The sequence below is a fragment of the Belonocnema kinseyi genome, chromosome 9 (genome assembly GCF_010883055.1).
Source record: "Belonocnema kinseyi isolate 2016_QV_RU_SX_M_011 chromosome 9, B_treatae_v1, whole genome shotgun sequence".
NCBI classification, from domain to species: Eukaryota; Metazoa; Arthropoda; class Insecta; order Hymenoptera; family Cynipidae; genus Belonocnema; species Belonocnema kinseyi.
In genome coordinates, this window is record NC_046665.1 from 55,188,391 (window position 1) to 55,203,854 (window position 15,464).

General features: G+C 30.1%; 1 protein-coding gene across 8 annotated transcripts in view; it reads left to right on the top strand.

Annotated features, from left to right (window-relative positions):
- The window catches only part of LOC117179349 (nuclear receptor coactivator 3-like), a 316,751-nt gene that overhangs the window by 170,215 nt on the left and 131,072 nt on the right, over window positions 1-15,464 (top strand). The window contains exon 1 of one of the 8 annotated variants that reach the window (XM_033371036.1): window positions 9,631-9,820. The exons of the other annotated variants lie outside the window; for them this stretch is intronic. Within the exon in view, the coding sequence (XP_033226927.1) occupies window positions 9,816-9,820 (5 nt within the window). The 5' untranslated portion in view covers window positions 9,631-9,815. Of the gene's footprint in view, window positions 1-9,630; window positions 9,821-15,464 lie in introns of those variants that run through there. 8 annotated transcript variants of the gene reach the window in all.

Sequence of the window (15,464 nt, forward strand, 5' to 3'; positions counted from 1 at the left end):
CCCTGTGACTGGTCACAAAAATAGTGTAAGGTCACACCCCTGCCCCTTTTCCCACGCTTCGTGGGGCCGGCAAGGCACCCCTGTGACTGGTCACAGAAATAATGTAAGGTCACACCCCTGTCCCTTTTCCCACGCGTCGTGGGGGGCGGGTAGGCACCCCTGTGGCTGGAACCAGAAAGAACTTAGGAAACGGGTTCAATTACACGTATAAGACTGTGTAAAAATGTGTATTTCTGTAAGATCTACCACTTTTATTGGAAGAATTTTGCGAGATTTTGCATATTGGCCGTGATAAACGCAAAAAAAAACACATTTTTTATGGTTTTTCCGCGATTTCACCATGAAAATCGCCTAGTCGCCAATTCTGACTATCATTTTCGTAATCAGCGCGTCAAAGTACATAAGTATACGCAGTGTGAAGGAAATCGTCACGTTCACCTATTCGGAACTTTATCCAAAAATATCTTGAAAAAAAATTAGAATATATTTCTAAGAATAACAGTAATGAGAATGATGATATTATTAAATAGATACATTATTATTGTGTATGGAAAAATGTGAATCATGGAGGAAAGTAATTATTTGCTAAAGAATCTATTTTGGTGCAACTTTTTTTGAAAGCGCTGTTTACAAAATTGAAAAAAATAAAATAAAACAGTGCGTATTATAAAATATTGTTATAAATTCTTTTAAAAAACGCTTCAAAACACCAAAATTTGTAGAAATCTAAATAGTATTTTCAAAATTTATATTTTCCGTGAACAAACTAAATTGTTGTCTTTTACATTAGAAAAATTTTGGTGAAATAAAATTCGTTTGGAGAAACAAGGAAACTTGAATTTTATAAATTGGAATACATTATTTCTTGGAACAATTTGTTTAATTATTTTTTAATACGGAGAGTTGTAACGTAATTATTATCTTTAGCAACAAAATATCAATTTATACATTTTTATTTTTATTTTTTTATACCACTTTTTAAACTTATTAAACTATGATTTTTATATTTACTGTGTTTTTAATTACAAAAACTCGCCTGGATGTGAAACACACTTATACCTAACGCTGGAGTAGCGGATTGCCGGCTGGGCCGTAGTCTACACAGTAATACAAGATCACAAGGAATACAAAATATAAGAAAGGATCATTCGCGAGTTGAAAGTCAACTGATGATTGTAACATGACTTTAAGTAACGTGCTTTTTTGAACATCAACTGCTTTATGTGCGTAAAATGTACTTTATAGGTTAATTTAAGGCAGAAAGATTGTTGACTTCCCGTCAACGCGTGCGTATGAAATTAAACTTGTAGGTTAATTTAAGCCAGCTGATTGTTGAAATACTAGGTACAGAACGTAAATCTTCCATCCTTTTTTATATCTTCTTTTATCACTATAAACGATTATTCTATTCATAATCATAATCCGTTATAGATCTAAGTGCATATATCAAAATAGGCAACGTTGACCAAACGACTATACCATGAGCTCAGTGTAGATCGATACTATCCAGCCAGCGTTATCGATACCATATTGGCTACTCTCAGCTGCTCTCTTGGCACCTCTTCTAAAAATGCCGAAATCCGTCTAAGTGTTTGCGCATCGCATTTCGCGCACGCTTTTCTGCCAGCACAAATTGAATTTCAGAGCGCGCGAATGAAAATCATCCTAAACTTAACACACCTGTCAGTTAATCATCATATTACTCGTATATCAGGTAGGAGACACTGCACTTAAGTTCCATTTCTGGTAGAAATTAAGTGACTTACTTAATTTAATGCAAAAATGAAATTCATCCACATTTAAAATTCATCATCTTGCATTACTGTTTACGCGGGAGAAGATCCATTGCTCCATAAAATTAAAACATCAACAGTTTGTTAAGTACTATTCCAATTGAGCTAAAACTTTCCAAAAAAACTTCCTTGAACCTTCCTGAACAACTTTCGCACTGACAGTTTTCGCTTGCTCAAAATTCGCTCTACTCCCGAAACTTTGGAAGTTGTTTGTGCACGAATTATGCAACGTCTCGGAAAAAAATTATTAACAATTTTTTTAATTAACATTTTGAACTTTCGCTAAATTCATCCGTCGCAGAACATAATAATGTATATTTCTGATAATTTTGATCACAAAATATTAAAAACTTCCCATTTCGTCGCGAGTTGAAGTGAAAAAATTCAAAATATTTTAATCAGAGAAAAAAACCGTTTTTCGTAAATAATTCGAACAATAAAAAAGCTACACGGAAAAAAATCCTTGATGCGAACGAGTGAATCGAGAATTTATTAAACTCAAAGCAAGTGTCCGCTTAGATTAGGTAAAACGTTTAGTTAGAAGAGTTAAACATTTAGTTACTTTATGTAAACTGTTCTCGTAAATCAGTAATTTGAATAAAATTGCTAAGTTGGAGAGTTTATTATTTTCGACAGATTATGTGTAATTTTATTATCTTTAGATCAGAAAGAAAATTTAGTTGTTATAGAAATATTTTAACTTACAGTAGCCAATCTTTGGTCTGGTATCGCGAAAATGAATTTCCCTGAAAACCGTATAATGCATTTGGAGGTCAAGTTTGTTTTTATCGCGTTTCTTGATATTTCAATATAGTTATCGCAAACAATCAAAACAATTGTAAATTATTATTACCGCATCATAAACTCAATTTAATATTAACATTCGCGCACATTTAAAGTTGCAAAAAGCGTTTAATTGTCCAAAGTAAATCTGAACTGTCACTGATTCCGCTTAGACCGTCGCCACTTAATTTCGCTGCTCCCACAATGCATCGGCGCTCTTCCGATAATTCCTTCAGACACCTATTCTTAATATCCCTATTATAGCTATACTTATTAGGGGTTTCACTAGACGATATCCCTGGTATATGGAAAATGGTCAAGGATATTCATTTTCGCTGATCCAGGGATCTTTCTTAATTTTATCGTTCGTTTTCAGCTAAATGTTTAGCTGTAATGGGGAATAATATCCCTGTCACAGCTCAATTTTTTTTACCGTGTACAACTTATCTTATCTTAAAAGTTAAAATTCGAGACTTTGTTTTCAAGTGTTCAGAGGCCTCCCCACTCCAGCAAAATCATTCTATATCTCCTTTTTGCACCCACAGCCTCAATTATGGTTAAATAATTTCAGATATTTATTTATTTTTTTGGATTAACAATCGTTTTTTGAATATAATAGAATCACATACGTTCTGACTATTGAGCATTTGCACTCTACTATGACAATTGATCATTTTCATTATATTCCACTGGCTTTATTTAAACAAAATAGCGTTATTGTGAGAGATGAAAAATAATTTACTTAAAATTGTTGGGTTATATTCACACACCCTATTTGGATTTGTATGTCACCGTTTATACCCAAAACAAGTTGAAAGTAGTTTTAATTAGTTAAAATGCGAAAATACTTGGAGAATTTGTCAATACTAGTTTTAAATAGTTTAAACGAAATTTTTAATTTCATCCGATTTTGTATTTTAACTGGAAATACTATTTATAACTAGATTCACCAATTTTGTTTTTAAAAGGACTAGTTTTACCTGAACTATTCGGTGAAAACCTGAAATACTGCGTTTGCAGTGAATGGTCACATAAGAGTGATTGGTCACTTCTCGAAACCTTTTTTCCAGCTCTCCCTTTGAAAAAATACTTGTCAGTGACGAGTCACAGAAGAATGATTGGTCACAGCTCAAACCACTTTTCCAGCTCGCCCTTTAAAAAAATACTTGATAGCGACTGGTGACAGAAGAGTCATTGGAAACATCTTGAACCACAATGAATACTACAGATAAAACAATTCCTTTCAAAATCACAATTGGTTGAATCTAGTTTTAACCAATATTTTCAGTTAAAACACGAAATAAGATGGAATTAGAAAAATTTTCAGATTTTTACAAATGACTTTTTTACTCTCGTTTTGACTAGTTCGAACTAGTTTTTACCAAGAATCGTGATCGTTTGGCGTTTCAACTAGGTAAAACTAGATTTTTTTAAATTCGGGTTCAAATAGTAGCATACATAATAAATAGAACTTAACAAAACTTTTTTTTAACTTTCTTTGATAAAGATTCCGGTGGTATTATTTTCATTAAAAACACGTATTTATAAATGCTAAAAACTCGGATGCTTAAAATGAGAATAAATTTTAGTTTGCTATAACATTATACATAATTCAGCGCAAGATAGCGCTGAATTATGTATAATGTTGTAGCAATTATAATTATTTGGCGTTTCAACTAGGTAAAACTAGATTTTTAAAAATTCGGGTTCAAATAGTAGCATACATAATAAATAGAACTTAACAAAACTTTTTTTTAACTTTCTTTGATAAAGATTCCGGTGGTATTATTTTCATTAAAAACACATATTTATAAATGCTAAACACTCGGGTGCTTAAAATGAGAATAAATTTTAGTTTGCTATAACATTATACATAATTCAGCGCTATCTTCAGAAAGTTCATCTGGGTATATGCTGACTGAGGTCCGACCAGTTTCTGACTATGACTTTTCGGTACTTTTATGTTAATCTGGATCCAACTAAAGCCTTTATAAAATACAAGATTAGGGCCTAACTTGACACACATAGTTGTTTTAGTCATAAATAATAAAAAATAGTGATAATTTCCTTAAAGGGTTCTGACTAGAACTTACAAGTCAAGTTGTAATGAGATTCTGACCAATGCCCTAATGGAAATTGGGACAAATGGGGCGATTTCAACACGTGCTGAAAATTGGTTACGTTTAAATACCTTATAAATAAGATGACGTTGAGAGTCGTGAATTTTAGGCAGATTGTCATGTTTTTTTATTTGCATAATGTTAATCTGGAAATGCGTCATTAGATAGCACCTTGTGGTTTTACACATTTTTCTTGTGCATAATTTATTTGATAAATTTTATCTATTTAGATATCGTAATTTAGAATAAGATTAAAATTACTTAAGACGTCGCGTTAAACTATCAATCAGAGAAATAATTGTGTTAAATTACAGAAACTGTTTCTTATTTAAGATAATTTTGTTCATTTAGCTAAAATCAACTTCAAAACGAAGAAATTCTTTGTAAATTAAAAAGGAAAATTTTAATTGCAACAAAAAATCATTTATTTAAACCAAAGAAATTTCTTTCAATCAAAAACGAGGCAGTTTTCAAGGCCGGGAATTTTCACGTAAACTGGGAATTTTTTTAAATTTTAAACAAAAAAAAACGTTCATAAAATGTGGTTAGTTTTAATTCCAACGACTGCCGATAATAAAACGTCCTCATTGACAAAAAATATCTGTAGAAATATTTATCGAGTAAGAAAAGCCAATATTTTAAATTTTAGTTGCAAACTGTACATACATTCAAGTATTCCCCTCTTTCCCCCCCCTTTTTAAAAGAATTCCTGTTTCCAAGAAAATTCCGCTTTTTCTTGTTTTTTTTTTCGCTTAAATTTGTATTAAAATAATAGAACTGAATGAAAAAATTCAACTAATATTGGTTAAAAGTTGATTCTTTTGGGTTATTTTCATGAAAATTTAATTATTTTGGTAAGAATTCATCTATTTTACTAAAAAAATCATCCTTATTGGTTGCAAATTCAATTATTTGGTTGAAAATTCGTCTTTTTGGCATGAAAATACAACTATTTCATTAAGAATTCAATTAGTTTGTTGAAAGTTCGTCTCTTTTAACTGAAAGTTCAACTGTTTGGTTAAAAATTTATTTTTTATTTTGTGGTCGAGTTTTAATTGTTTTTGTTTGAAAACTCGAGAATTTAGTTGAAAATTCGTCTATAGATGTTGGAATTTTTTCTCTGTGGTTAAAAATTCAATTATTTTGTTAACAGGTCATCGTTTTTGGTAGAAAATTGAACTATTTGCTTAAAAATTAAACTTTTATGTTAAAAATTCTTCTGTTTTTATTGTAAACGCAACTGTTTGGTTGAAATTTTTTATTTAATTATTTTTATCTATATTTAACATGAACTTTCTTATCTTTAAATTATATTTTGGTTGAAAATGTATCCTTACAGGTTGATAATTCAACTGTATAAAAAAATGCTTTGGTTTGAAAATGTATTCATTCAAGAGAAAAGATCTTTAGCCTTCACAGTTTGAACTTCGAACTTTCTAATTTCTTTGTCCGGAAAATATTTTCGCAAACCGAGAAATTACCTGGACTCTTTTCATTATCTTATATTGTTTTAGTCAGTCAAGTAAGGTTTGGACAGCTTTTTTTCGCAGTGTCACGATTTTCGATATAAAAATTTCTCTCTGAGTCACATTAATTTCAAAACTGAAACGCAGTATATGAAAAATTCAAGCGCAGTTATGAAATGTTGAAAACTTAGGTCTCTCAGTGTACATTTCAGAGTGAGTGAGTGGGTGGATGGATAAAATGCGGTCTTTCGATATGAAACTTTTTCTGATGTTTCTGACATCAAAGATAAGTAATTGGTGAAAGGAAATCCGACAACCGAGTGTTTAGAGGAAGTTCATAATTTTTTTGAATATTAAACGAAGTGTCTGGTCTCGAAATTCGGGATAACGTTTTTTTTTATTTTTCTTCCCATTAGATTCCGTTAAGAATATAAATCACAATTTTCGACCCTGAAAAACACTAAATTGTTAGTTTTTTCGTTGTTATTCAAAATTTCTCAAAATGATTGCACATTTCTACATTACAACAATTGCAATAATGTATAAAAAGCACAAAATTTGTCCAAATAACAGACGAAAATTCTTATTTTCTGTGATTGATGTTGGAATTCATTTGATTTATTTTGCATTTTCTTATAGAAATGGCTTTCCTACTTGTAACAAAGTTTCCACATAGAATTTAAAAAAATTAAACAAATTAATCACAAATTGGAACACACTCGGCTGCAGATTGTGATACAAAATTTAAAGTCCATTTTAAATAGAAAATAAAAACTTACTCGCTAGATCGTGAGTTTGTGAATAAAGGTAAAAAAGTTTTGTTAAAAAAAAGTTAGTAAGCTTCATAATAATAACAAATGCTTAAAACAAACAAATGATTATGTTCCGAAAAAATATAACTTTAGTGTTACAGTATCACGTTCAGATAAGACAATTTTCGGTAAAACGACTAGAAAAAGGAGACAATTTTTTTCAATTTAACAATAATTTCGAGAAATGTCGATCTTGAAGGGCAGAAAGCAAATTATTATTAAGCTAAAATACTACACTAACATTTTAACCAAAATTCAAATAAGCATTTTTCTTTTATTACTGTGTTCATATATGAGAATTCGAAAAAATCTTTTTACACAACATATGTATTTGATTTTTTTCACGAATTTTTTATGGAATGTACCCATTTTCGAAAAAATGCTGTTTACCCAGTTGTTTACCTAGTTCTTCAGTCATTTTATATAAACAGAGATGATCTAAATAACTGAAATCTTTTCAAATCTTTAAGAAATTTTCCCTTTTTCTGTTTTTCGCCTAAATGCGAATAATTTTGGTTCAGAATTCATCTCTGTTGCTTAAAAACTCTAATGATTGGTTCAAAATTTAATTTTTTTTTTCCAAATTCAACTATTTTGTTAAAAATTTTATCATTACATTCTTGGTTGAAAATTTACATTGTTTAGTTTAAATTTAACTATTTGTTTGAAAATTCAAGTTTTGGTTGAAAGATTAACTCCTTTCTAAAAACAAATTTGTCTGGGAAATCATCTTTCTTGGTTGAAAATTCAACTTTTCTGGTTTAAAAGTCAACTGTTTACACGGAGAAAAATGGATGTTTAAATGTAGATGTTCAAACCGTTTGAGCGCATGCGCATAGCGCATTGGAATTTCACGACTATATTTGACCACTATATATTTTCAATATTACAATTATGGATTATTACAATTTTTGAACATTTCCAAATAATCAAAATTAACTATCTTTACATAAAATTGGTCCACGATTTTTTTCTGTCCAAAGGAGGGAACAATGATTTTAAGTTGCAGGATTATTGACTTAACACATTTGACAAAATGTTAATGAATTTATAATAAAATTTGTATTTAAGTAACTTAAAATAGACATCATTTTAAATTCAGATTACAGATCATTCGTTCTTTGATTACTTACCCCGCTAATTATTTTAAATTTAAAATATTGAACATAACCTCAATTTGACTGAATGTATCATCTAATCGACATTGCGTACCCTTTATCCGTTTTCCTTCGTCTACGAACATTAAATTTTGGTTTAAAATTCACAAATAAGTTATCAATCAATTCCTAAAATGACCATAAATAAGTATGGACTCCTCAAATATTTACAGGCGTTATTTGACATAACCATACATGTAATATCTCGCATATTTCAGCTGAACATTTTGGATCTTAGAGAGTACCATCTGACTTTTTAAGATCTACAGATGCTAACTTTGAACATCTAGATTGTTGTCCTATAGTTAAACATAAAATATGTTAAGGATGAACATCTAGATGTTACGTTTGAACATCCATTTTTCTCCGTGTACTAAAGCATTATTAGACTTCTTAGCTCAAATTCATCTCTTTTAGTAGAAAATTAATCTTGTTTGATATCAAATGAATGTTTTTTTGGTTGAAAAGTCATCTCTTTGGTCGAAAATTTAACTATTTTGTTGAGAAATCGTCCTGTAGAATAGAAAATTAGTCCTTTTCTTTGAAATTTCATCTTTCGCTTGTAAATTAATCTGTTTTTTGGTTAAGGATTCAAATATTTGGTTGACAATTCTTTTTTATTCAAATTCAATTGTTTTTATTTAAAATTAAAATTGTTTTTGGCGGAAGTATCAACAGTTGTATTTTAAATAAAAATATGAGCTCTACAAAGCAATTGAATTCTTAACACAGAAGATTAATTTTCTACAGAAAATATTCCATGACCTCTTATAATCTATCAATACCGATTTAATATTGGGAACACAAAACAGTAATGTATTTCATATATTTATTCGTGCCTTCAAGTCGTAAACAAGTTAATGTTATACGTAACACTTCACACTGTATATAAACTATATATAATTTTTCCGCTTGTGAATCAATTACAACTTAAATTTTTGTATAAAAGTTACATTATTTCTATGAAGAAAACTTTTGTTTTAATTTAGAATATTAAATTTGAAAAATTGTTCACTGTCACAGAACCTATGGGTTGACTTTTTAACGGACTTTTTGATTATCTGAAAAGATTTTCGGTAAGACAGAAACATAAGCTTGGAAAATATTTAAAGTATCCACTTTTTTCTTTCTTTTTTTTGTAGAGAAAAGTCTACGAGGAAGAAAAATACACTCGTGAAATGAGCACAAATAAATACACCCGCAGTGAACGCATCCGTAGTACTTCGCAGCGGTATTTCTCCTGTTTTAAGAGCATTTTTGGGTTGTGAGGTTTGAGCATAAGATAGCATAGAATGGTATAGCATAGAACAGTATAGCACATGATAGTATAGCATAGGACAAAGTAGCATATCACGCAGTGAAGCGCACTCGCACATGAGTCCGTGCACCTGTGATGACTGTCGAGATCCGATAGGCCATTCTGTTTGCTGGGAGAGTGGTAGAATGGTAGACGGGTAGAGCGGTAGAGCAAGTAGGCAGCATGCAAGCTATTCACTAGTCAGTATGTAGGTGTAGTCAGTTGGGAAAGGTGTGTGGTGGACGGTGGAGGAAAGTCTCTGGTTGTCGGTTCGCAAACCTCGGTGGGCCACCACGGCGGCGCGCATGTCCGCGTTGCCATGATCGCCCTGGCCCACTGACCTATATTACACGCGGGTACAGGTCCCGCATACAAGTCGGACCAACCATGATGTAAGTATCAAGCAACACTCGAACCGCGAACCGCGGTGAGGGCCACGTTGCTCCGGAAATCGAATCGACCTGAACGCCGTCATCCCAACTGAAAATCGGATTTACCTCTACTTTTGGTCCTTCATGCCCCCTCAAAACTAGTGCTGCTTCCATGTGTCAGTGAATGTCAGTTGTTTGCTTGAGGTTTTCTCGAGTTGAATTGATTGTCAGTGAAACATAAAGTAGAGTGTGTGCAGTGTTGTTGTTGGGCATCTCTGACGATGGATATAAATGGTCAGTCAAGTTTGCTGAGGAAATAAAGTTCAAGTTGATAAGTGAATAAATAAATTGTTGGTGGAAAGCGAGCGAGTGAGTGAGCGACGATGATGATGAGGATGAAAAAGTGCGTCACGCTCGTTGTCGTTCTCGTTGCTAGGTTGTTCTCGTGACGACGAAGTTTGTCTGCGCTTGTCCCGCGTTGCCGTGGAACTTGTCCCGCGATGCCGTGGAGCAGAGAGTGAGCCAATGACGAGAGTAGCAGGAGGCAAGAGGCGGGGGCGGCGGGTGCACTGAGAGAGAGGTGGAACACCGATACGAACGAAAAGAGAGGAGGCTTACGGCAACTAGGTGACGGCCGCGTGTATACCGGGATTGTGATGCAAGGTGCTTGCTTTTCCTCGTTCACAATTTACACTCATCGCCTGCCCGCCTGCCTTATAATCATAGTCATGAGTGAAAGTTCCAAAATCTCTCCTCATTACTCTCTAAAAATGAATGAACAATTTTTCACTCAGGAGATCGGCCCACCAGCTTGATCGAAGAGTCAAATCATTTAGAGAAGATTCTATCTAGTTTAGTGTCACAATGTTCAAGCCTCGGACTCATGACACTATTGACACCTTTTTTTTAACGATTCAACTATTTTGCTACTATTTTGAACAAAATGAGACTTAAGCTACTATTTCCTCAAATTGCTCGCTAATGAAACTTTTTGTTTGACTTTTTCTTTAAAAGTATTCTCAAACTTCTTTGCTAGGTTGGCTATAAAATAAAATATTTGCAGGCCTTGGACTCACCACACTATTGATACAATTTGGCACTTTTTTAAAGCATTGTCATTATTTTGCTACAGTTGAATGTTCAGCCAAAAAGATTCATTTAAAAAAAGTACATGCATTTTTAACTAAATAGTTGAAATTAAAAGCAAGACGATTAATTTTCTATCAGAAAAATAGAATTTAAAAAAAAAATCGTAAATTTTAATCACATAGTTTTATTTTCAACCAAGAAGATTAATTTTATAGGCAAAAATACGATTTTTAATAAAATAAATCAATGTTCAATTACATAGTTTAAAAAGTGGATGTGATATTAGCCCAAATTTTATTTGGTTAATTTTTACTTTTTCGTTTATAACATTTCTTAACTAAATAATTGAATTTTTAAACCACAAAAGATCATTTTTGTCGGAAAATGGAGAATATAAATTTTTACTAAGGTGAATTAAATTTCATTATAAAAAAATGAATTATCCCCAAGCAGTTTAATTTTATATCAAATTGTTGTATTTTCAAGTAAAAAGTAAGATTAAAAAAAACAATATAATTTTCAACCCGAAAATGTGATTCAATAACAATAAAGTTTATTTACAAACGATTAGTTGAATCTTCAGCAAAACGATATAAGTTTCAGTAAAACAAACAACAAACTTTTCAAACAAAAAAAAAACTTTTTAACAAACAAAAAAACTTTCATCCAAGCAGTTGAATTTTCAACCTAAAAATTGACTTTTTAATTAAATATAAAAAAAGTTGGATTTATTCAACAAAAACGGTTTTTCAAGAAAATACATACATTTTCGAGCCAAATTTAGGAACTTTCTATACAAAAGTTATATTTTTAATATAATTTAATTGTCAATCGAAACAGATTATTTTTTAATCAAGAAATGTGAAATTTCTAGCGAAAGGGATGAATTTTGAAAACAAAAATATCAATGTTCCAGAAAATAATTGCATTTTCAATAAAAATCAAATTTTTAGTCAAGAAACGAAATAAATTTCAATCAAATTGTTGAAGTTTCAACTAAACAAGTATGACTTATTAACAAAATTTTAATTTTGAACCAAACAATACATTTTTTGACAAAAAAACAAAAGAATTCTTAACCAAAAATTTAATAGTACAATCTTTAACAGAAAATAATTAGCTTTCAAGCAAGAATAGTAGTTGGATTGTCTTATTGGGTTTTATTAATTCAGTTGTAATTTAAGTGGAAAAATGAGATAAGGTGAAAGACTGTGAAGCCTGCGATAAATAAATACGAATGTTAATAAATTATTCACGAAAGAATAACACTTTATATAAACATTAAAGTTATTTTTTAATACTTGGAAAGTTTTATGACACAATCTCGACATTCTTAAAAATTTGCAACACTATTTACATTATTTTTGAAATCTAAAGTGAGTCTGAAGCCCATATTCGCATATCAAAAATTAAAAAAAAAATGATGTGTTTTAAATATTTCAAAAATTTTTTAATCATTTTTAAGTGATTTTAAATTATATTAAGAGTTTAGATTTTTTGAAAATATTCCAAGGAATTTAACGTGATTTCACAATTTGAAGGATTTTTCAAGAATTTCGTAAGAGTTTAAAAAGGTATCCAGGATAAGAATTATTTTTAGTAGATTTCAACGAATTTCTAAAGAATTTTTTTTCTTGTAATAAATCTTTAGGGGACTGTTTTTAAATCCTAGAAGAAAGTTTTCATCCCTATTAGAAATAAGAATAATGTGCTTTTTTCCATCCTTCTCTTGAGCTTTTTTTATAAAAAAATAATGAAGTTCTGAACGTTCAAATGAACGAAATATTTTTTACCATTTATATTTCACACATAAGTATTGTTCCAACTGCAATTTAAAATATTTATTATAATTCTGCTTCAATAATAAATTATTTCCCATATAAATGAACAAACATTTGAGAACTTTATCTGGCTTACGAAGTCTTCGGTTAAAAATATCGTTCATTTGAACGTTCAGAACTTCAAGCACATCATTTTCGTGTTAAAAAAAAATTGAAATTTCGAATATGCGAAAAAGTTAATTTTAAGGATTAGTCAATTTTAAAATGTATCCAACCTTTATAATGTTTGATAAAATCTATAGAAAATCTAGAACAATTACTTCAAAAATACTTTAAATGTGTAGTTTAGCTACATGCCTGCCGATTTTTTTATTTTATTCAAGTACTTACTGACCAAAACTGAATTTCCGGAATGAAACTCATTTTAAGCGATGTAACTATAATTAACCAGAAAATCCTATATTCAAGCACCTTTTAATTAAATTAAATTCACCCGCAGTCCCGCTGCGGACTATACGAGATAATTTGTCAAAAATTTCATAAAAAATTACAAATTGTCTGTGCTATATATTTTAATCAGTGAAATCACACAGATTCGTAACCTACTTTTGAGTGCCGTACTCTCGAAATCTAAATGAGTAGAAAAGTAAAAGTTCAAATTGTCCTAAGTGGTTAAATTTAGTATAAAATTGACAGTGTAATAGTAAAATGACTAATTTACAGTAAATTCGATTATCAAATGAAGTAGTTACAATTGAACTACAAAATGAATTTGTCGAATTAAAAAATTAATTAGCCTAATTCAAATGTTTTTTTGGTTCAAAAGTTATCATTCTTTGTTTTTATCATTAATGATTCAGTTTGAGTTTATCAGTAGATTTGGACTACTTAATATTATATCAAGTTGATTTTTATTTCCATGAGGTCGATTTTGGTCTGAATTTCATTAAAAGTAAACTTATATGCAGGAGAAATAATTATTTTGCTGATAATTTTCATCAAATTGGCCTCTTCCCAAAAGTGCTCTGCGCTCATGCTGATATTGTTTGAAATAATAACTTATTAACAAAAACATATTTAAATAAAAAATGTGTGATTAAAATAAATCCTTTCGTAGCATATTAATTTTTTTATTAAAATATGAAGTAAAACTTCCTTAAATTTTGAAATTCTTTAAATCAGTGGACATTTTTGGTTCAAGCTCGGATGATTTTATTTTTTTAAATAAATAACGTATATTATGAAATTATGTCTTTGCAAATATTATACTTTATTTGATTTAGTAGCTTCTAACACACTGTGATGAAGAAAATTTAACCGATTCGAGCAAAACTGGTCAAAAACCTTGTCTAAATAAAGTAAGATGTGCAGCTAAAACCAGATTAAAATCAAGTAACAATCTTTGTCATAAAAAAAAAAAATCATTGTCTTCAATTAAGATTTACAGATATCTTTTACAAAATGTTTACTTTTACTAATTAACAATTTTGTTATAGTTTACGATGGCAGTAAATCGCATTATTTAAATCAGAATTAATTTTTTTTTATTCAGTATATTTCCACAAATAAAGATTATTTTCTCTTAGAATCCTTCTTCTGATTTAAACATTTTGCTAAAGATTGTATTAATCAAATATTATGAACGGCGTAATGGGAAATGTTTTTAGACTCGCAGATCTAAATCAATTAGTTCAAGGACCAAATGTTCATCAGACTTTTTATTTTTAATTAGGTAATTATGAAAGAGCTAATGAGAAATTTATATCTTGAAAGAATGGCCTAGAATGTTTATTGATAATAAATTATTGATCGAAAGTGAAGATCTTTTTAAGGCAGATAAATAAAAATCAACATTATGTATACGCACATAGATATTTTGCACTAAAAAGGGGTTAAGAACTTTACCGCTAAAAGCATATCACATTGAAGAGAGACTAAATGCATTATCACTCAGAAGTGATTCATTCTTGAGGGGCGTTTCTTGAGTAAATAAAGTTCTCTTATAATAATTTCTAACTTGCTAGTTTGGCAAATAAATTATTAGGTATAGCAAAAAAGAGATAGTGATGCATTACAGAAGAATTTCCTGGATTTAGGTTGACCTATATTCTGATGCAAAACCATTAGCAATATTCGATCGAGTACAAAGAAACATTAAAGACAACTTTTTTCAGGCGTGAATTTCTTTTTTATATCTCTTCTTGCAGGAAAAGGACAAGAACCACTGATGATTTTTCCTAGATTCTAATTTAGATATAAAATAACAACACTTGTAAGGCGCAATTATAGATGTGCGCATGTAGTAATTAACATCCCTTTGTATTAATTAAGAAGTCAGACATTAGAATAAGAAAAATTACTTTTATCTTTATTCGCGTAAAGTTGTGCAATTCCTCTGAATTTGAGAATATTTAATTTAAATAGCAAATGTCTTAAATAAGTCGAAAACAATTTTTTTCTCACATAAAATATTGAAGTATTACAAAAATATTATATAGCTGAATTAAAAATAAGGCACCAACTGACATTACCCTATTTTACGTAAAATTCTGTAACGGTAAACTGTTCGTAAAAATAAAGTCTGAATATAGAGCCCCGCAATTAAATAGGAATAATTTTGATAGGTTTTCGAAATTAAAAAAAAAAATACTGAAATTTAATATCAGAATTTTGAAAAATGTATATGTTTTGCAAAATTAAATTCCGATTTTTATCATTTCTCCCTATTTTTTACTAACTAGAAACATGAGCATCACAGGATACAGTTGGCTGTTTATATATATATATATATATAT